This window comes from Saccostrea echinata, unplaced genomic scaffold, assembly GCF_033153115.1.
Source record: "Saccostrea echinata isolate AGI-Se365-2 ecotype Australia unplaced genomic scaffold, CSIRO_AGI_Sech_v1 ptg000004l, whole genome shotgun sequence".
Classification (NCBI taxonomy): Eukaryota; Metazoa; Mollusca; class Bivalvia; order Ostreida; family Ostreidae; genus Saccostrea; species Saccostrea echinata.
Genome location: NW_026889753.1, coordinates 4,142,236 through 4,165,110, shown reverse-complemented (window position 1 = coordinate 4,165,110; position 22,875 = coordinate 4,142,236). Strand labels below are relative to the sequence as shown.

General features: G+C 32.5%; 1 protein-coding gene across 3 annotated transcripts; it reads left to right on the top strand.

The window, feature by feature from the left end:
* The first annotated feature begins 1,852 nt into the window (after nt 1–1,852).
* On the top strand, nt 1,853–22,763 carry LOC133179029 (von Willebrand factor A domain-containing protein 5A-like). Of its 3 annotated transcripts, none has more exons than XM_061313708.1 (19): nt 1,853–2,054; nt 3,843–3,941; nt 4,167–4,369; nt 4,574–4,799; nt 6,283–6,479; nt 7,289–7,400; nt 11,558–11,662; nt 11,902–12,028; nt 12,174–12,315; nt 13,705–13,781; nt 14,060–14,174; nt 14,509–14,676; nt 16,321–16,498; nt 16,975–17,217; nt 17,376–17,555; nt 20,719–20,805; nt 21,112–21,153; nt 21,398–21,528; nt 22,275–22,763. In XM_061313708.1, the coding sequence occupies exons 2-19, from the start codon at nt 3,872–3,874 to the stop codon at nt 22,443–22,445; spliced, it is 2,574 nt and encodes an 857-aa protein (XP_061169692.1). In that variant the 5' UTR covers nt 1,853–2,054; nt 3,843–3,871; the 3' UTR covers nt 22,446–22,763. The 3 variants fall into 3 exon arrangements, with proteins under 3 accessions (XP_061169692.1, XP_061169691.1, XP_061169693.1); XM_061313707.1 differs by lacking the exon at nt 1,853–2,054 and adding an exon at nt 3,049–3,123; XM_061313709.1 differs by lacking the exons at nt 1,853–2,054; nt 21,112–21,153; nt 21,398–21,528; nt 22,275–22,763 and adding an exon at nt 3,049–3,123 and having other exon boundaries at nt 17,376–17,559; nt 20,719–20,775.
* The last annotated feature ends 112 nt before the right edge of the window (nt 22,764–22,875 follow it).

The following is a 22,875-nucleotide window of genomic DNA, read 5'->3' as shown; positions in this document are numbered from 1 at the left end:
TGGGAGATGATAGAACAGAAAGCAATGAAATTGTTAAAAACTAAAGATGTGGAGGGCAAAGATATCGTACATGAAGCTTTGATATTTTTGTCTGCTTAACATTGCATTCATTTTGTATATTGTCAATGATGCAACAATGATTTAAGCTGACATGAAAAAAAAATCCTATAAATATTTTCTGTTGGTGTCGGAAATAAATGTTCAGATCAGAGCTATTTCCAATTTACTTACTGTTCTACTGACAGCAAATTTAGCATGGAAGATGTAACCCGATATGTAAGATCCAGCATTGACACGAAGCCATTATCTACGGTTTCTGGAATAATTATTTAGCTCAAATGATCAGAATGCTCATGTAAATTTTCTTATTAAAGTTTTCAGTTTACACCATCTCTGTTACCTTTTCACGTTTTTTTTAAATTTTTTTGTCCAGAACAAATAGGCAAATTTAAACATGTTTTGGCAAAGTCAATATTAAGATGTTTACATAATGGACTAATTTTCCAATAGGAGATGCATTACTAGCAAGAATAACTTGCAAGAAGTAACGGGAACGCATAAAGTCAATGCAGTATAAACACATGGGTCTTCGTATCTCGAATGTCTTCGAATTATAGTAAAGTCCTTTGAATATGAACCAAATTGGTCTTGTATGTATAGAATATCACTTCCCATATCATGAGAATACTGTTAGTGACTCTGTCCGTCTGTACCTCCAGGATGAAGTTTTCGGCAAAAATATTTAATTTATTACGAAGACCATACACTTTGACTATAGAAAGAATCTGGCCACTATCTTTGGTTAATGATGTTATCAAGAAACTATAGTGTTCCAAGGAACGCATGTGTCGCCTGCTTTGTAGCTTCATTAAAGAAGTAAAGAATCCAAGAGTGGTCAGCTTTTTATTTACTATTAGCATGATAATTCATGCATTTGCCTGCAAAGAAAAAATGGCATCCATGGATAGTATAAGCCTGCGGTAGAATCTGACATCCAAGTAAATATGATTTCCCAACCCTCAAATGAATAATTTGATTGAAATTATCAGAAATAACTATTTATTATTTTATTAATACGTGTTTCCAACAATTTTCCAAAAGAGATTTCAGTCACTTTACTGCAATTGTCAGTCTACTCGATCCATTGTTAAATACCGATCCCTATGTATTTTCATTGTATTCAAATATAAATTTGTGTACAGTATCATGAGTTCATAAACATGTATGAATGATATTTATCAAAATCCTGCCTCTCAAAATTCAAAAGGAATAAGTTCAATTAAACTGGCCGGGGTATTTTTGCAAGGTAGGTCAAAGGTCAAGTGGATTGTAATGCTGATATTTTTCAAAATGTCTTACGAAAAACAGTGCACATGCTAAATAGCATATACTAAATTCTTAAATGTCAAAAATATGCTGTACATCGGCACTATTACATGTAACTATTTTGAAAAGTAGGTCAAAAGTCAAGGTCAAATATCAGGAGGTCAATAACCATGGTAATTTACAAAAGCCATAGTGCCAAGCAATATATGTGCAAAATATCAAAACCATACCTCTTACAGTTCTCGAAATATAGGGTGAGATAAACGGAAAGACAGACAGACAGATAGACAGACGCCGGGTAAAGTGATCCCTAAGGTCGCTCTGCTGTGCAGGCGACACAAAAATTCAGTGATGATAATTTGTGAATTATTCTCTTACATAAGCCAAAAAATTGAATACGTTTACGCTTATTCTTGGAGAGGATATTTAAATCCAACCTCGATCTCGTTATGTTGATCAATATCTATGTTTAGCAACAACCGCCATTGTTAATTTACTTTGTGACAGACATGGCTGCATAAACAGGAGTTAAATTCTGTTCAAAATAGCTTGACATAGTTACAAAGTCTCCTGTGGAAGAAGAGTTTTTGTAATTCGGAAATCCCTCACTTTCAAGCAGGCGAAAGTATGACATGAACAATTATAATATCAGTATCTTATGGTTAATTACCTGTGACACCTGACACTATACGCGGTTGTTGAAAGGAGGCGCGGATCAAAACTATAAGGTATGTTCAAGTTTTAGTTATGAATATCGTTTGAATACATGCACTATATGAATAGTTTATAAATTCGTCCGAGAGGGATGTTTTTGCTTATTTATAATATAAAATATATTTACGCACTATTTATTGTTTTAAAATGAATATTTTGTTAAAAGTAGATAAAGGAAATTCACCCGAATTGTAATAAAATTATATAAATAAAAATCAACACGAAAATATGAATTGTAAACGTTGAAGGTATAAATTTTGTATGCTGAGTGTCCTGTACATTTCTAAAACACACTAGCAAGTATTTATTATATGATTTTCAATGCTGAACAGAAAGTACAACAGAATCACATTTCCCCTGTTTTAAAAAGATGAAATACATTTAGAATAGTTAAGAATTACTAGACCATTTGTTTATGTTTGTTTACTCCTCGGAATCTATTAAATATAACATGTACTTTGATTACAACATATACTTTGAATATCATCTTCAAGAAATTTATTTTTACAAATATTCATAACCACAAAAATCAATAAATAGTTAAATGAATATATTAATAAAATAAAACAAAACAAACAAACAACCAAAAACAAAACAAAACAAACAAACACCATCACTACCAAATATATAAATTAAAAAAGCCAAAAAAAAAAAAAAAGAAAAAAAAGAAAGAAATTTAGGTACTAATAGAAAAAGAAATAAAAAAAATCATTTTATCCGTTTAAAACATTAAATTTCATACCTCCATATGTACTGAAAATACTCTGAAGTGCAATTGTGAGTATCAAAAGAGTGTAAAAGAGATATTGAAAAGGATGAGAATAGATTGAAATTCGCAGTTTAGTACTCTCTCTCTCTCTCGTGTAGAATTGTCTCTAAGCGGTGAAATCCAATAAAGCGTATGTTACAGAGGTAAACAAAAGCACGTGTACTACCTGCAACGGGTAGAATCATCTACACAGCAAGAAAGAAAAGTGATAATGGCTTTTTTGTACATTGTATTCAGGGGACAAAGAGCCTACAGGACGTCATTTACCATACTCAGTACGCTGGGAAGGGCAAAGATGTGACATATGCTGAAAGGTAGACCGACTGAGGTTGTATGAAGGAAGCAGCATTTAGTAACTACAAATAAAAAATAAAATAGATCCATGCCAATATTTTTATTACAATGTGTTTCAATCAATACAGTCATTTACATGATATAATAATCAACCATTTGACTCTCTTGACCATTATGAATAATATGTAATTATAGCTGTTAAGGGAAGTAACTCAAAAATAAAGATCGATGCCGGTATATCCTTGTCTTGTTTTTAATTATACATTTTCAGCTAAAATATCTAGAAGTCATATGAAAAATAAAGATATAATAATGCATATAATACAAAAACTATATGAAATAAGTGGGTTTTGGAGAAATTTTATGGTAAAAAAATTATTTTATCAACATTTTACGTAGGAAATGCACTGAGAATTGCAAAAACACTGATTTGACAAAATCTAAAAAAGAAGGCATTCTTGGTAGGTTAAACAATTCAGAATATAGCCTGTTTAGTATAATTAAAACTTCTCAAGAGTTCTTGAAAAATAATATACAATAACCAGGAACCTTATCAATGTCCTTAAATGTAAAGAAATGATGTACACTGTTTAATTTGAACTGAGTTTTTAAATATTAAATAAAGCAAGTAATCATATTTAACACCAGATCCGTGTCAGGTTTAGATTTGATTTTTTTTTTTTTTTTCAGAATTAAAAACTAATTTGTAATTTTATTTATTCCATTGTCATTGTTTCAGGCATCAGATTTTGAAATACTTTTGTCAGCATGAACACCCAAAGATTTGGCTTAGTGTCGTTCACGGGGAACACAACATACGATCGTAATTATCGAAGTGGTATGTGTGTAGATAGAGACTTCTCTTTTTTGTTTCATAAGTTACAAATACATACATGATTATTTTTATTTCTATTTTTATGATGGCAATAAGAAGACTGTCATTACGTATTTAACATTATCATTCATAAATAACGGATTAAATTTCGTAATGGGTTAATACATGCATGAAATACGAGATTTCTGAAAACAACAGTTTATTTATATATATATTGTATTCTTATAGTTCCAATAAAGAGAGCTGAGATCCAAATATCAATCGCTGGATTTATTGCTAACGTTCAATCGGTTCTCCATTACATTAATGACTGTGACAATAACGTTGAGATAGAGTTTGTGTTTCCATTGGACACTAATGCAGCGGTTTACAAGTTTGAAGCTGAGATAGACGACAGGAAAATAGTAGGAGAGGTTTATGACAAATTACAGGTATTATCTGAGACAAAATACGGGGAGTATTCCAAACTCGACGTTATCTTGTAAACAGCATGTTCAGTATAACGAGAAAATCTAGATAAACCATCAAATATTTAAAACTAATTAAATAATAAAACATTTGCTCCGCTGACCGTTTTATGGGAAAAAAAAACTTTTCAATAACTACCTACATGTACTATTTTTGTTCCATAAAAGGGGAAAGTTATATACCAAGATGCAGTACATTCGGGTTATACAGCCATGTACATGGCGGAGGATGATGGCGCCGGTGATATCTTTCGTTTAAGACTTGGGAATCTTCCTTCCAAGACGACGGCAAAGTTAACGTTTGCATATGTACAAGAGCTGGACTTGAACGCTGATCAAACCGGAACCTTTGTTCTTCCAACTGTCCTCAATCCACGATATGCACCTGATTGTAGTATGTATTTTATTATTGTAAATAATACATTAACGAGGTTCGTTTCTGAAGTTTTGAGCTGATTTTTGTCTTGACTTCTATTTAAAAAAATATGCTTAATGTTTTAGTTCTTAAAATAAATTTGGATTCTACAATGCACTATATTCAATTAAAACCCAATGATTACATTCCATACCAAAAACATTAAGAGAGGAACTATATTTTGTGGTGGAAGGTTTTTTTTTTAAGAAGAAAATGATCATTTTTTCTCCTTTAAAGTATTGTTGAATTTGGATTCTTTTTTTTCCATGCAGTCTGCACACAGAGTTATTTTGTGCAGTGAACTGTTTTTTACTGGTCTTAAATTACATATTAAATCAACTGTCATGAATTCTATCATCATATTTGACAAATATAGCAAATATTTTGTGAATCTCCAGGGAAAAAATAGCCCGAATTTAAGCTTAAAATTAACACTTTCTTAGTAATATCTGAAAATTGACATCTTAAAATATATTAATATCTTTAAAACACAGACAACAACTGTTGATTTTCTTTTCTGAAGATATATGATAATTTTAACCATTCTGCTTAAATTCAGTTAAATGACATTACTTTAAAACAATTTTATCGGTTGTTAAATTTTTAATGTCAAAGAAATGACATTTTTGAGTGCAGAAAGGTCAAATAATTGACCATGCAAAGTAATTTGAAACTTCTTTGTTGTCACAAATTTTGATGAGTCTATTCAAGATGAAATGAGACTGTGTTTGTTTTGATAATTTATTTGAATAAAAAATATTGGATAAAAAAATTTGAAAAATTGATTTACATGTATGCGTAAGACGTAATTACAGTGCAAAAAGATTTTATTAAATGCTCCTTTGCGCCAAAAGAAGCGCATTAACCCCCATATTGTGTTTTGAATTTTAATTGAGCTATATGTGTAGATTCTAAAAATATACATGATTAAAAATACTTTTGATAGCAGGACCCAACCTCCTTAAGCTTTAAAATCGTGGCCAAAGTAATATTGCATAAAAATCTATACTGATTACATTCTCCTTTACTTCTTATGAAAAACTTTTATCATTAATCCATTAGTACTTAACTTCATTTGCAGTAAGAAACAGTTTTTAAAGCCATTTGATTGAAATTGGCTCTTCCATCAATGTAACATGCGGGCCAGTAGTACAATAATTTGTGCATGTTCACCCACTTTATACAAATAACCTAATATACAAATATATTTATACATCATTATACACCATATATATTTTATCCTTCTTTCTTTGTAAATGAAGAGACTGGTTGGGAACATTGCCCAAAAAAATACTTAACCAACTTATGCAGATTTTGCATTTTTCTGCAATGTCGCACTGTTATCCATGCATTAAGAAACTAACACAAAAAGCATCTAATTGTTTAAATAGTGGAAATTATTTATAACATAAATAAGTAATACATATTTTCATGCATATTAATTGCGATTTTCCTGCTTCAGCACCAACAGATGAACTAAATGTTACGGAATCACAGGAAGAGGTTACAAAGACGAGTTTACCTGAGTCCGATATTGAGATGGCATATTATTCAGACTTTTCAGTAAACCTACTCACTGAAGTTGCAGGAGGTGAAAATCTAAAAGTGCATGATAACAAAATGGAGGTGGACGTGTTTCCTGAGGCAGTGGATAAAGTGGTATTGTTTAAAATAAAATTTTATTTACTCCTTCCCTCGTGAATTATACAAGAACATTAATATTTTATTTTATTACATTTTCAGCAGTGAAATACTGTAATTTATTGACTGAATAAAAGTGATATTCTGACACAGTATGAAAGGATATCAAAAATGGTATTCTCACAGTGTGAGAATATCAGAAGTAAGGCAAAACTTAACGATTTTCCTTGAAGTTCCCTTCACGAAGAGTGTTTTTTAAAAAAAAATCTCTGGCCTGTTATAAGTTAGAGTTTATGAGTCGATCATCCTGACAGAGACTAATAGTTATACTACCAAAGTTTTTTCCGATTTTATCGTTAAAAATTCATGTTTACAACGTTTTTCAGTCTCGCAATTGCTTAGCTATAACGTCTCAACCGCTCAACTATGACGTCACAGCCTATGACACTGTGTTACGAAAAGACAAGAGGCAAAGAGAAAATCTAAGAAAATGTAATAAACAGAAAATTCAATGTTTTGTAGATGAATATGGAATTTATTTCACTCATGAGACGGTATTTTTTGATATTTTCACTCGTGCTTCTCACTCGTGAAAATATCAAAAAATCATATCCCATTCGTAAAATAAATTCCATATTCATCTACAAAACATTGAATATCCTCTTTATATTTTTTTCCATTTCTACTGGAGAAAAATATACACATTTGACATTAGGCGGGATATTAAGATTATAGGTTACAAGGATGAAAGAAGGATTATAGAAATGAAATCGAAAAAAAATATCCTAAAAAAATTGTATCAGTGAAATTAAATACTTTCTCTGCAGATGACATCGACCAAACGACTTCAACACGGATCTGACTTTTCGTTACTCTTACACTACAAAGGTTTCGAAAATCCTAGAGCAATTATTGAGAAGGGCAACAAAGATGCACAAAGTGAGAATTACATACATTAATCCCTCTACCCTATTTGTTTCCTTACTGTATTTCATAATCAAATTTTAATTATAATGTTGCATATAAACTTCTTTAAAAACTAAAAATAGTATTTTAGTTCAATGAGCAATATTATACAGTGTTTATGGTTACATACCCTACACATCTTTTTATGGTGATGCAGACATGCAAAATAGTCTTAGTTCAGGTAAAGAGAAAAAAGGTTCTGTTGTGACTAAGTTTGTGTTCTGAATCAGAAATTTGACTCTGAGGTGGATATCATTGATGGGTCATGATAGAGTCGGGCAATAATTCATCCCTCGGGGGCTAACATAGTCAATGTTGCCCGAAAACACAATTAGTGATTGTTTTGCTATATGAAAATACAAAACAATTCAATAAAATATTATTTTGATTACATTTATCAAAATCAGCAACTTATTTGAATCCAGTGCATTTTTCTGCACGTTGATAGTAGTGCTAGTGAATCTTGAAGTTGTCATGATTGTGTTCCTGGCTTTTTTTTGTAACATCTTTTTTTATGTCGCGACGACATCATTATACGTCACAATAACTCAAACTACTCATTAGATCCAAATTAAGTTATATGGTGGGAAAACTCTTTGCCGATCAATAGTAAAATTAAATAACAGTCATTATTATTTCTCGTCGGAGTTAATATCATTTATCAGTTATGGAGACTATTTTTTTTTTATATAGAGTATAGAGATTATTCTTTACTGAATAGAATAAATATTATTGAATTGGAATAGCCACACCATATTTCATTAGCTTTGATTGAAAAAAAAATGAAGATAAATTCTAGTACTGACAGGCCTACTTGCCAAAATACTATAACTTGACCTGTACCAGGTGTCAGTATCTGTGCCTGTACCTATGTCAGGGTATTGATGCATTAATAAATTTTGCAAATAAACTCCCAAACGCCTGCATCAGAGCTCATACTATTCTAATATTACATTACGTCTTTAAATCTAGGATCATGACTACTTTTGCTTTCGATGAACAGCGTGAAACAGAGAGAGAGAGAGAGAGAGAGAGAGAGAGAGAGAGAGAGAGTACTGTACTGGTAACGGTTAGCGGATCTAAATTACTTGCAAATTTTGAATGAAACTGACAGCAAGCAATAGTATAATTATTTGATAAAACGTCATTTAATGAATTTTTCAACCAACACTTGATTAAAGTGATATAGAGGAAATAATGTGCAAATCGTTTTTGTCAGCCCTCGATTGTCTTGATGGGAATTTCTAGAAAGTCATATGACATCGAACCCGACGTCTGATAAAAAAACGATGTGATTATTTACAACATGCTAGATGAATTAAAAAAAAAGCTTTGATGTGAATGGGCATGGAAAGAATGATAACACTGTAAGTATTGAATATATTTATGTATCGATAGACTATTTGTAGGTTGGGCTAATAAATTTATCAGTAAAATGTGCAAATTCACCACTGAGAGCATCGTGATACAAATGTAACGAAGCCTGTATATACACATGCAACCGGTATTATTTAAAAATTTGCTCTCAGTGAATGATTATGGTATTGTTCAAATATATGAAGAATAGGGGGTGCATTCTGAGTTTTTATTAGATTTTAAAAAAATTTCTTTGATCAATGCATTTCAATGGGCTTATTTCAGATTACAGCATTTACCGTTTTTATTTAATAGGCTGATACATAAGGCGTGAAAAGCTTCTTTTTTTTCTTTTCTTTTTTTTTTTACAAAAGACCGTGCTTATAAATTTATCAGTAAAATGTGCATAGATGATTTTTTTTTATCCTTAATGGAAATGGAAAAAGAGCACCTAAAGTACAATAATATTACACAACAAGTATCGAAAATAAAGTTGCTAAGGCCATCTTTAAAAATTTGTTTGTTTGCCCTCTCCCGACCGATTGGCTAAAATTGGCCCCACTCAATCATTTTTAACCTGCAAGAAACGATCATTTTAATTTTTTTCCCAGAATCGTCTTATCTCGTCAACAAGTATGTTGAAATTTTTCCCACCTACCGACTCATTTTATTTATTTATTTATTTATTTTTAGATATTTATTACATACCTGTCCTGTATCCCTTAAGTACATACAAATCCTTATAAACACAGATACCTAGTGTGTTCTAGTAAATATTCTACCAAGCCTCTTTCTTTACTCCTCACAAAAAATGTTAAGTGAAAGAGAAACTTCAGGAGTACTGTACAGCAACATACTCCAGAAGTAGTGTTACTGAGTTGAGGACACTTAAAAATTCCAAGAACTTTTAGAAAAATTGAAATCACAAAATTTTTACCAAAATCAATGACATTAAAAAGTACTACTCTTCAATATCTAATACAATTATTTCCCACTTTATATTAAAGACCAGACTATTTGACATCATAGACAACTCTTTTTTCAATGAAAATGGAACTCGTAAATTTACATACGTACCTTGTCAATGGTTATCCATAAACTTATTTTGTTAAAAACATTCTGATTCTACACACAAGTACCCACAAAACACACAAGATTCTACACACAATGTCGATATTAAAAAGATACTTGAGTTTTTGATCGACAGTATTATGTGTTTTTTTGGAGACCAGGGTCCAAGATCATGAAATAGACTAGACTTAAGTCAAATTTTCAATACCCTATAAAATGTTTATTAATTATTGAATTATTCAGATAACAAGACTTTTGTGAAGCAATGTTGAAGAATATTCTAATTTTGGTCTGCTTGACTTCTACAAAATCTTACCGTTCACGGTAGCTCAATCGGTAGGCAATCGCTCAGTGATTGGGGGGTCGTGAGTTCGAATCTCGGCCGCGACTGACCTAAATCTATATAAAAAAAATGGGTAGGAACTGTTCCTTCGCCATGCGCTCGGCACTTTAAGGTGAAAGTTGCGGGTCCTTCGGATGAGACCTCAAAAACTGAGGTCCCGTGTCACGACAGGCGTTGGCACGATAAAGATCGCTCACTGCTCAATGGCCCTGAGTGCCGAGTAAAGGACAAAATTTAAGCTCTTCACCGGTATATGGCGACGATTCTGTATGAGTGAAAAATTCTCGAATGGAACGTAAAACAACATACAACACCAATCTACAACATCTTAATACAACATATCGATTTTCATTTAAGCTTAAGATGTTTCATGATCCCGGGGCCAGGTCTTCCAACAATTGTGTTGGAATTCCTATGGGTACTTATGGTGCAGATCTGTTTTTTTTTTTTTTTTGTCTTCATATGAAACAGAATTTATTTTAAAACTACGTGATAAGAAACATTTTCTTGCTGTGGACTTCAATTCGACATTAAGATATATTGACAACATTTTATCCATTAACAATATTCATTTTCATTACTGTGTTGATTCGGCATATCGCTTTGAACAGGAGATACGATATTACAGACACTGATTCAGCTGTTTCATATTTGAATATTTTATGAGTCGAAGACATTAGTGGCAAACTATCAAATAGACTTTATGATAAACGTGATGACTTTAACTTTTCTTTCGTCAACTTCCCTTATTTATGTAGCAATATGATCTGCATATGGAGTTTATGTATCCCAGTCGATTCGATGTACTACAACGTTTTACGTATGAGCAGTTTCTAAAAGGAGGCAAAATATTGACAAATAAGTTGAGTTCAAGGATATCAGCAGTCTCGTACCATTTAAAGTCAACATTTTGAAAATTGTATGGTCGATACAATGACCTTGTTAGCAAATACAACCTATCATAAATCGAACGTTGACTGACGTTTTGGATATAAATTGTTAGGTCATTGCTTTCACAATAAATTTAATACGGGTTTTTGTTTACCCGATCATGACAAGTACCTTACGGCGGGTATGACCAATCGACAGGGGAAGCTTACTCCTCCATGGCACCTGATCCCACCTCTGATGCGTTAAGTTGTCCCTGTTTGCTCTGCTCACAGCGTGTATTGTTTCAATGAACGTTTGCTCTTGATTTCTGTTTGTTATCTTTATATTTCATGTAGCATATAAACTAATTTTAGCTCTGAAACATTTGTATTGAAAACAAATGTAGATGAATTAAAAGAAGTAAGGGAAAACAGTCTCTTTTTACATTTGTGGAAATATGGTAAAATAATTTTTTTGGTTATATCCACAGATGCATTTTTGTCATCGGATATCTTGATGGTCAATTTCTCACCAGAATTCAAAGAACTGGAAAAAGAAAAGCTTTGTGAATTTGTCTTTGTTATTGATCGATCAGGTAAGAAAAGGGTGTATAATTATCACAAAAAATAAAATAAAGGAAACATATGGCATAATTGATAACTCAAACGTTGCTTGTAATTTTCTTTAATGTCCACTGATATTTAACATGATTAATTTGGTCGAAACAGTGTATGCGTTTTTCAATGTGTTTCTTTAATTAGAAGTGTTTTTAAGCATGATCCTAGATGAGAATGAGGATTTCAATTATCTACCTGACGTCATTTGTTTCTACAGGCTCAATGACTGGAGATCGTATAAAAAAAGCGAAAGAAGCTTTATTACTGCTCTTGAAATCTCTCCCTGTTGACTGTTTATTTAACGTCGTCAGTTTTGGGTCCGATTTTTCTTTTCTTTTTCCAAAGTAAGATCCTAAAATAAATTTCACAATTTCATTAGAAGAAAAGAAATGCAAAATAGAGGAATTACAAATCCAATCATTATTACATGTAAATTGTTATTTTTCGTTTTGTTTGATTTTTTTTTTAAATATGTGCATATGTTTCCAGGAGTGAGCAGTACAATGAGGAGAACCTTGAAGAAGCTATAAATCTGCAAAAGAAAATGGATGCAGATATGGGAGGGACAGAGATTTTTAAGCCTCTTGAATGTGTTTTTAAAACTAAACCTACAGATTCGTACGCAAGACAGGTAAGCCAGCAAATATTTGATGCTTTTCTACATTTATGCAAAACCCTAAAACGATTCAAATAATGACTTAAATTTTCTTTTGCCTATATTTTTGATAGTTATTAATAACATTTGACATAAAATTTATGTTTTCTTATATGAATGTAACAAGTGTGACACTTGAAATTAAAGAGATGCTTGATTATTATGAAATTCGAATAATCGTTCTTTCTTAAATACATTCTTAATCATACTATTTGTTAGGCTATTATTTACAAAGAAATATATGGAGATAACGAACAGTATTCAAGCTCCAAAGTCCATTATACAATACAAAATAGGAGCAGAGCAAACACGGACCTCCAAACATCAGAGGTGGGATCAGGTGCCATGGAGGAGTGAGCATCCCCTGCCGACCGGTCACACCCGCCGTGTACCTTGTCATGATCGGGAAATAACGGAAAAATCCGTCGACAATTCAGTGTGTAAATAATGGCCTAACAATTAGTATGAAAAACGTCAGTCAGCATTTGACTCAATGATAAATTGTATTTGCTGACAAGGTCATTGTATCGACCAAAGAACTTACGAAATGATGACTTTAAACGAGACAGCTGATATTCTTGTTTCATCAACTTATTTGTCAATAATTTACCTCGTTTTAGAAATTGTACATGTCATACGTAGAGCATGCTCTTGCGTATCGAATCAACTGAGAGATATATACCCCGTATGCAGGTGATGAAGGTATATTGCTGCATAAGTAAGGGAAGTTGACGATTGAAAAGTTAAAGTCATCACGTTTATCATAAAGCTTGGTTGTTAGATTACCATTAACGTCTTTTTCAAGTAAAATATCCAAATATGAAACAGATGTGTCAGACTCTGTGGTATCTTTTATCTCAAGTTCACCAGGATATATCGTATCGACATAAGAATGAAAATAGCCATTGTTGATTGACAATACGTCGTCGATATATCTAAATGTCGAGTTGTTGACGGATTTTTCTGTGATTTACCGATCATGACTAGGAGCACACGGCGGCAGGGGATGCTCACTCCTCCATTGCACCTGACCCCACCTCTGATGTTTTTGGAGGTCCGTGTTTGCTCTGGTCTCGATGTATATTGTTTTGATGGACTTTGAGCTTGAATACTGTTCATTATCTTCATATTTCATACATTCTTAATCTGTAAGGAACAGATTAAAGGAGCATTAAGGAATTTTGATTTGGATTTAAGTATATGTATATTCTAAAATATAAAATTGCCATTTAAATCTTAGCCTTGGTTCATGTAGATGCATAATCTCAAGTAAAACCAATGGTTGATATTATATTTTCACTCAAAAATATTAACTTGGAATAAAACTTTTTCCATAAAACTTTGTCCTTTAATTCATTTTTTTAGATATTTCTGCTGACCGACGGAGAAGTTAGAAATGTTTCAAAAATTGTCGACCTTGTGAGGGAACAGAAAAACACAAGGTGTGTTAAAACAATGTTCTAATAAAAATTTCTTTTAATAAACACAATTTTTAGGTATATGCTTTATCCATCTTGATGTTTACAGGGCAATTTGGTACCTTTGACTCAGCTTACCAAACCTTATTTGTGACACTAGATATGATCTTGAAAACTGTTAAGTAATAACAAGACCAAAGGAAATATAAATATGCAAATGGGAGACATTTTTCTTTATTTCAGGGTGCATGCACAAAGATCTAGACTAGCTCATTGTTATATACTTTTGTATAACTTTACAGGATATTTACCTTTGGTATTGGAGAAGGTTGTTCAACAGAACTTGTTAGAGGAGTTGCAAAAGCAAGCAGAGGAAAAGCAACATTTGTGAAAGATAATGAAAGACTGAAATCTAAAGTGAGTTGAGGCGCTATACATTGTTTAAAGTCATTATTCATAAAAACTTTGATTTGATGAGGGTTTGTACTTCTTGTACTTTTTTACATTATGATGAAAAATATATATATACTCATCCTTTAAATAGAAATCATTGATTCAATTTCTATCTAATATAATACATCAAAAACACGAACAAACACTTACATAAGATATAAATATAATTATTTCTCATTCTTTTCTTTTTATACTTAAATCAAAACCACTTACTTCAAAACACTTTTACATTTTTAAATCCATCCGAATGTTATATGTACATTTAAAATGTTAAACTCCATATGTATTATTTGGTCAGGTTATGGCTGCCCTGAAATGCAGTCTACAATGTGCAATTACCGATGTGTCACTAACTTGGAACCTTCCAAAAGATTGCTTAGTAATCAATTCCCCGAGAGAAGTTCCTGCCGTTTTCCATGGAGAGAAACTAATTTTGTATGCAATTATTTCAGGAGAGATACCAGAGGTAAATACAGAACTAAAGAATCATGAAGAGATATTAATTCACTCCTGATACAAGTATAACCCATTTTGATGTTGTCCCCGCTTTCACTGAAAGTGGGGGAAATTAATCTTGGTCTGTTTGTCCGTCCGTCCGTCTGTATTTCTGTCTGTCTGTAACACTTTCGTTTCCGCGCGATATCTCAAGAAGCTTTTGAGCTTTTGCAATGAAATTTTACATAACAACTTCTTGTGGCCTTAAAAAGAATCCTATTGATTTTGAGGTCAAAAGGTCAAGGTCATAATTTCATAAATTCCCTCTATTTTAACACTTTTGTTTCCGTGCGATATCTCGATAATCCTATGGGTTTTTGCAATGAAATTTTACATAACAACTCCCTGTGGCCTAAGGAAGACCCCTATTGATTTTGAGGTAAAAAGGTAAAAGGTCAAGGTCGTAAATTCATAAATTCTTTATGTGTGTACATGTTACACTTTCGTTTCCGGGCGATATCTCAACAAGCTCTTCAGTTTTTGCAATGAAATTTTATACCATAACTCCCTATGGCCTCTCTCGCCCCTCTGAAAGTGGGGAGCCCCGGTTTTTTATTTTATTGTTTTAAAAGTTGAATGGACTATTTTTAGCACAGGAGCATGTGGAGGGTTATAACATATAAAACAGTTTGTCAGCGGACTTTATATTCTTATTACTTCTATTAAAACTGTATAGTAAAGACTAAATTAGACACCATGTGTTGTGTAAAATGTTTACAATATCGAACATGAATATAATCATGTATATGCGACCTTATGTTTGCATTTAATTTGATTGAAAGGCAAGCGCCTCGTTGGTAGAGGGGTATGATTCTTGCTTAACATTTGAGAGGACCCGGGTTCAAATCCCGGACAATCCCGTATTTTTATTTATTAATTTTTTTCTGATTTTTTTTTTTAAATTTACTAAATAATAGTATTCAACATATGAAATGGAGAAGTCATGACGTCTGGCGTGTACAAACTTTCTCATTAAATCAATATGACAGTGTGAGAAACATTTTATATAAAAAAAATCTTCTGTACACATATTAAAGAATAAGCAATCAAATCTATATTTGCATTTTTTTTTTTCAGTATACATGTATACATTTAATAATTCTGTAAATCCGGGAGGGGGGGTTCCGACCCCCCCCCCCCTATCTGTGCATGTTCTTCTTTTTTCCTTAAGCAGGGGTGATACGAATTCTCTGAATTAGCTTGTTAATATCGACAGATTGTGACTGCATTTCGAGAATCTTCCAATTTGTTCTCTGAGAGAAGAACATGTGACTGCTTGATTTTATTCAGTCAATAATGAAATATCGTTCATTCTGAAAAAAAAAATATATTGACCAAGGGCCCGTTTTACAAAAGAACTTACGACTAAGATCAAAATTAAATCTGTTTTTTCACTTTCTTATTCACATTATATTGAAAGTTGCTTAATTCTTTTCAAAAAGAACGTAGTACAATATTTTAACACTGGCGATTTTGAACAGAATCGTTGATTTTGCAAAATTTTACAATCAACTAATTTTTTTTGTCTTAGTCGTAAGTTCTTTTGTAAAACGGGCCCAGTCTATCAACGAGCAGCCCTTAACATTCACAATCTGCGTTCTGTGATTTATTATAGGATTACTCCGGTGGAACTTCTTTGAAGATGGTTGGGAAAGCTGGTGAAAACTCTTTTACGTTTTTATTGTACTTTGATATGAATCTTCGCAGATCAAGTGACACTGACAATTCTTTCCCGCTTCACAGACTAGCTGCAAAGACCAAATTGTCAGAAATGGAAATGAACAGAAGTGATGGTAATGCTTCTATAAACCATAAAGAGTTTATGAAAAGGGTTCATCGATAAATAATTGACCTTCACATATACCATAGTATTAAGAATATACTTTTATAAGGGAGATATTTGATTAATTTGGTACTGAATAACAATATTAAAGTTTCAGTTTTAATAAGAAAGAAATTTTCAATGTCAATATTCGAATTGAACTGTATACATAAAGATAATTTATATGTCATTTCACTAAAAGGTTTATGAATAAAGTAATATATAATTTGTGAAATATAAAAAGGATTTTGAAAGATGAAGCGGTTAGATTTTCAAATCAAAAGAATATATTTTTAATTCGAAAAACTCAGTGTGACATACATCATATTTATGATATAAAACAGATAAAGAAAGACATATGGAAGAAAATCTCTCTGCGACAGAAGATAAAGTCAATAAAATGTTCATTTAAAAAATATTCATTTATGCAATTTCTTTTTATGCTAGATTACATGATGGTAGCATTGAGCACGATGGTTAATGTTACATGCAAATATACTGCGTTTATTGGCGTTGACAAAAAAGGGAAAGAAACTACATCAACAGATCAAGACGAAGACACCTCGTGTAAAACTGAGGCCTCTGATTCATTGGAAGATATTTTGTTTGGCCTGAGTGACCTTGATTTAACAATGGCAAAATCCAGCTCTAGACCAGGACTTGGGAGAAGATTTGCGAACTTTTGTTCAAGTATATATATATATATATATATATATATATATATATATATATATATATATATATATATATATATATATATATATATATATATATATTCTTTTTGAAGACTTGTACATTTTAGTTTTATCACATAAAGAAGTCTAATGTATTTCATTTTATTTTTTAAGGTCTTTTACCAGCGAGATTAAAGACAAGAAAACGAAGGAAATCCTCACGCTCCCGTAGAGATGAGAAAACTTTTCTCTGTCTTTCTTCTCGTCCATACAAAATGAAGAGTAGAAATGAGAGAAAACGCGGTTACTTCATATCATCTTGTCCATACGAAACAAAGAGCTACGGACTTTGTGGTCGGTTTGTATAAATCGCATACAGTGAAATGGCTTAATCTTCAAGAAAATTACGATGCAATTTGCTAAATTTATCAAATGATTGAGTTTGATCATTCTCATAGATATATTCATTTGCAATCTTTTTTATGTGTACACATATACGGAAATTTTAACTACTCAAAACATGCAGGAGTGTCTGACTTATTAATTTATCATTTTTAAGGTCATAGCATAAAAAATCAATTTCTGTTACCGGAGTACGTGTACCTATCTAGAAAAAGACACACAAGCACCTGCAGGGATGATTTGTAACTTTTGATTGTGCGAGACTGTCTTTAAATGCTTTGTTTAGCTAGTTTTAACTAGTCTGTCAGATGTACAAGACAAATTTCAGTAGGTCGCAATAGGGACCAAAATATGGTCGCCCGCATGGCGCAGTAGTAGAGCGTCTGCTCTAGAGTCGCGGAGTAAGGAGTTGATCCTTACGTCGCGGGTTCGAATCCCACTGTGGGACTTTGAGACCGGTGCTTCGGATGAGACCATATAAATCGAGGTCCCGTGTCGCCATAGGTGCTGGCACGAAAAAGATCCCTCACTGCTCAATGACCCTGAGTGCCGCGTATAGGTCAAAATTTGCAGCTCTCCACCGGCAAGTTTTGGCGTCTCCAAATGAGTGAAAAATTCTCGAGAGGGACGTTAAACAACAAACAAACAAACGAAATGATTTGCAAAGCAGAACAATAACAATTTAGTTTCTTAACATTTTAATTTTAATTAAACGCTGCATGTGGCCTGGCACCGAAAATTCTTTTATGTATCAACCAAAAAAGTAAGTAGGGGTGCCAACTTAAAATCGTGTATTCAGATGATTATTTAATTACAAAATTTTGAATAAGCAGGCGATATCGCGCTTCTAACGACAACGGTTGTCTTGCATGTAGTATTGCAATAAAATGAGTGAAGTGTCTGAACGATATAGATGTCCACATACGTAAACTAATAGTAACAAGATGTGTCTGTGAAACACTGATGTCCCCATATGGCAGCTTATGGCGAAGGTTACAGTTTCTTAAATGCAAGTCAAACTCCAGGTCAAGAAATCAAAAATGTTGGTACCCAAAGAATGGTCTTGTCTTGAAGAATATACCTGTGAAATATGAAAGCCCTAGTACAAAAGTAATGACGAAGGTTAAAGTTTTTTCAAAGTAAAACGGCAAGGTCAAGGTCAAATGGTGCCCAAGGGAAGTTCTTTTCACAAGTGATACACATGGTCGTGAAATGTGAAAGCCCTAGAACCAAACGTTGAAATGTTATGGCCAATGTTAAAAATTTTTTAAAGTAAGTCAAATTCCAAGGTCAAGGTCAATGCCAAAATTGTTGGTATCAAAAAAAGGACTTGTCACAAGAAATATACATGTGAAGTATGAAAGCCCTAACACCAACTGTTCAAAAGTTATGGCCAAGGTTAAAGTTTTTCAAAAGTAGGTCAAACTTCAAGGTCAAGATCAAAGGGTCAGGGTTGTTGGTACCTAAAGGAAGGTCTTCTCACAAGGAATGCATATGAGAAGTATGAAAACCCTAGCACTAACTGTTCAAAAGTTATGGTCAAGGTTAAAAATTTTTCAAAATTGAAGTAGGTCAAACTCAAAGGTCAAGGTCAAAAGGACAAAGTTGTTGGTATGCAAAGAAAGGTCTTTACAAGGAGTACACATGCGAAGTATGAAAGACCTAGCTCAAACTGTTCAAAAGTTATGGCCAAGGTTAAAGTTTTTTGCAACAGTAGGTCAAACTCCAAGGTCAAGGTCAAAGGGTCAAAGACGTTGGTATCCAAAGAAAGGCCTTTTCACAAGGAATACACTTGTGAAGTTTGAAAGCCCAAGCTCCAAGTGTTCAAAAGTTATGGCCAAGGTTATAGTCTCATAAAACTAAAGTGGGTCAAACTCCAAGGTCAAGGTCAAAAGGTCAAATATGATGGTACCCAAAGAAAGGTCTTGTCACAAGGAATACACATGTGAAATATGAAAGCCATAGCTTCAACCAATCAAAAGTTATGGGCAAGGTTAAAGTTTTTGCGGACAAACAGACAGACAGACAGATAGATAGACAAACAGACAGCTAGACAGCTAGACAGACAGACAGACAGACGGACGGACGGGGCAAAAACTATATGCCCCCGAATCTTCGATTACGGGGGCATAAAAATGCTAAGTGTCTACACAGAGTAATCAAGAAAGCTTCAGCAGATAAGTATTGAAACATTGAAACTAACAATTTGACGTTAACATTGAATGATTGAATAAAAAATATTTTTGACAAATCTGTTTGTTTAATTTGCTTTGGACTCAGAGGAATTGTTCTTCATTTTTTACTCTTATGAGAGATACGTGTAAAGAGAGGTAAATATCGTTTGTTATTCTTTGTTCTTCTTTGTTAAAATACTCAGGTCATTGGCTTCATACTAAGTTCATAATCATGTTTATATGCGTGTCTCCATTCTTTCAAAGCCGGTAATTACTGAGGAACGGCTAAAAATTTTAAAGACTGTGAGAGCCGTACGGTCTGCAAACCGTAAGGTTTTAGACATATAAGGCAAGCCATACCGTGTGTACCGGCCCTAACACCGTTCTTAAAAAGGTCACAACGTTATATTGCGACAAACCATTATTTTACGTATAAGGAGTCTGCTAAATATGCTATGATAAGACATTGGTCTACTCAACGGCTCAAACTGTATAAATAATGTAGCTACAAAAGATACACAATTACTTTCCATGTTGAAATTTAGCAGTCTTAATCTTCACAACTCCTTCAAATGTTGATCGATTTATCTTGGAGTCACTTCACCAAATAAATGATTAATACATTGTGCTTAATTTGACGTCATTGCATTATTGCTCAAGTTGTCTCTGAACTTTTTTTTAACCAAAATCAGGTTCTATAATAGAGAGGTCGTAAGCATTTTTTATCCAAATGGAATTTAAAAGGACAAGTGTTAGTATATAAAATAACTGGTTATCCTGATAACGACACAAAATAGTAAAGTTTGTATCATTTAAAAATGTAAACCAAATATATCCCCAAGATAAAAAAATTAAAATGTACATGTATTAAGGGAACATGTTTTAATGGAAATAGCTGTCTGATTTATAGGATAAGATTATAAACCTTCTCTACTTTTCAGATGACCTTTCTATACAACCCGCCTCTTTGGATAACCGATACGCTGCAATGGAAATGTGTTCCCTAAGCTTGTCAGGTGGTTTATTAGGTATAGTTTTATCTTGTTAAGCATGCTTATAAGCACAGTACAGAACACCGAACTATCTTTATCGAAAGCAAAGAGACGGGTCACTGGTCCAGAGCCCGTATATTGTAAAATTTGACAATTGTTTTAAAAACACATTTGTTCAATAGATCAGTAATCTTTCTTAATAACGTTTTTCCCCTATAATCGGAAAGACTCGGTGTATGAGAGCAAAGAAATCAATTTTGAGGCCCCAAAAACCAGCGCAAAAAAGAATTTCAAATCAAATCAAAGTCGCTTAAGTCAAACCTGCGTTTGTTTTCATTTTAGACGAAAGTGACGAAAAAGACTCTACAAGTAGTAGTAATAGAGGTATATTTTGTACTGACATAAAGTATAAACCAACTATCAATCAACGACGTCAATTTATACTATTAAGATAAATAATAATTCAATTCCGTAGTTTTATGTCTTCTTTTGGTTTGTTTGTTTGTTTTTTGCTTTCATTTTGTAGTATCAAGTATCAAATAAAAGCTATCTTTACAACATAGAACAAAGTCAAAGATTTATTTCTCCAGTTATTCAAACATAACATAAACATACAATCTCATTTCAGATGATGCTCCTTCAAGAATGATACAATTAATTGAGAGGCAAAAATTCAATGGATCCTGGTCACTAGATGAAAATGTATCACAAATCCTTAACAAATCACTGGAACAAATAAAAGGATCGAATGTGATCAAAGTATATATATATATATATATATATATAGAGAGAGAGAGAGAGAGAGAGAGAGAGAGAGAAGAGAGCTAAAATAAATCAAGGCATATAATAAAGATAATGCAAATAAAGAACTTTATGCATATTTCAGGTCAAATTTTGCAACATTTTTTGAAATGTGCTGAATTGTATAAAAAATCTCAATTGACAAAAAATTATAGCTTGGAAAAAGGTTATTGGTAAAATTTGTTTCTGTAACGTCCCTGTGCAATTTGGATTTTCGGTTATTTGTAAGAAAGAGGACAAAATTCGTTCATTTTTCACTATATAATTTTCACAGTGCAAACCATAACAACATTCACATATTTCATTGATATTATCATTATACATATTATATTAAACGATAGAATTGGAGCAGATCTGTGTTCGGTGTCTTTTAAACAAAATATAGACCTCATGACTGATGAATATTTTCAATGTTCTGAAGTCTGTAAATATCCACCAGGTTTAGTACATAATTATTGATTTTCCGTCAAATTTTGATTTTGGGAAAATATTGGTCATTACAGGTAGTTCTTTGTAATTTGAGTTAACATTTTTGTTTTGAAAATAGTACATGCATTTGCAAACAAAATAATGTATAAGACTAAGAAAACAAAAAATAGAATAAAACATTAATATGAATGACATTTTCAAACTTGTATACATTATATTTGATATACGATAGTTTTTAATTGATCTAGCAAATTCTTTTTTTATTTGTTTTACAGGATTCAGATGTTTGGGCCACAGCTCTTGCAATTGCGTTTTTAAGAAAAGAGTTTTCAGTTCAAAAGAACGAGTGGGAAATGATAGAAGAGAAAGCGATGAAATGGTTAAAAACTAAAGATCTGGAGGGCAAAGATATCATAGAGGAAGCTATGACATTCTTGTCTGCATAACATGCATTCATATTGGCCCTGTCATTGATACAAAAAATCTTAAGGCTGACCTGAAATCGAAATCCTTTATTTATTCCCCTTGTGTGGGCGTTGCGATAATTAATTTTTTTTCGATTCAGATCTACTAGTATTTCCAAGGTACGTGTCAGTAATACCTAGTGCAAACCTGGCATAGAAGATGAAACCTGAGATATACACTCCAGAAACGACACAAATCCAGACGCATTTTGCTCACCTAATAAACACACTCAAGTGAATTTTAACATTTGTCAATTATTCCGGATAACTTTCCACATTTTCATTTTTTTTTACAGAACAAATAGGCAAATTTCATCAAAATTTGGAAAATTGCATCTGTACAGATCAGGTTAAATCAATGTTATACATGTATAAAAGCAAAAAGCTCTGTATTTAAAATTTGTTGAAATAA

What these genes read in the sequence shown, in the direction of transcription:
- LOC133179029 (XM_061313708.1), top strand. Translation starts at nt 3,872, where the DNA reads ATGAACACCCAAAGATTTGGCTTAGTGTCGTTCACGGGGAACACAACA. An exon ending in AGGTTTATGACAAATTACAG is followed by an intron (nt 4,370 to 4,573) that starts GTATTATCTGAG and finishes GTTCCATAAAAG; the next exon opens with GGGAAAGTTATATACCAAGA. An exon ending in TTTTCTTTTCTTTTTCCAAA is followed by an intron (nt 12,029 to 12,173) that starts GTAAGATCCTAA and finishes ATATGTTTCCAG; the next exon opens with GAGTGAGCAGTACAATGAGG.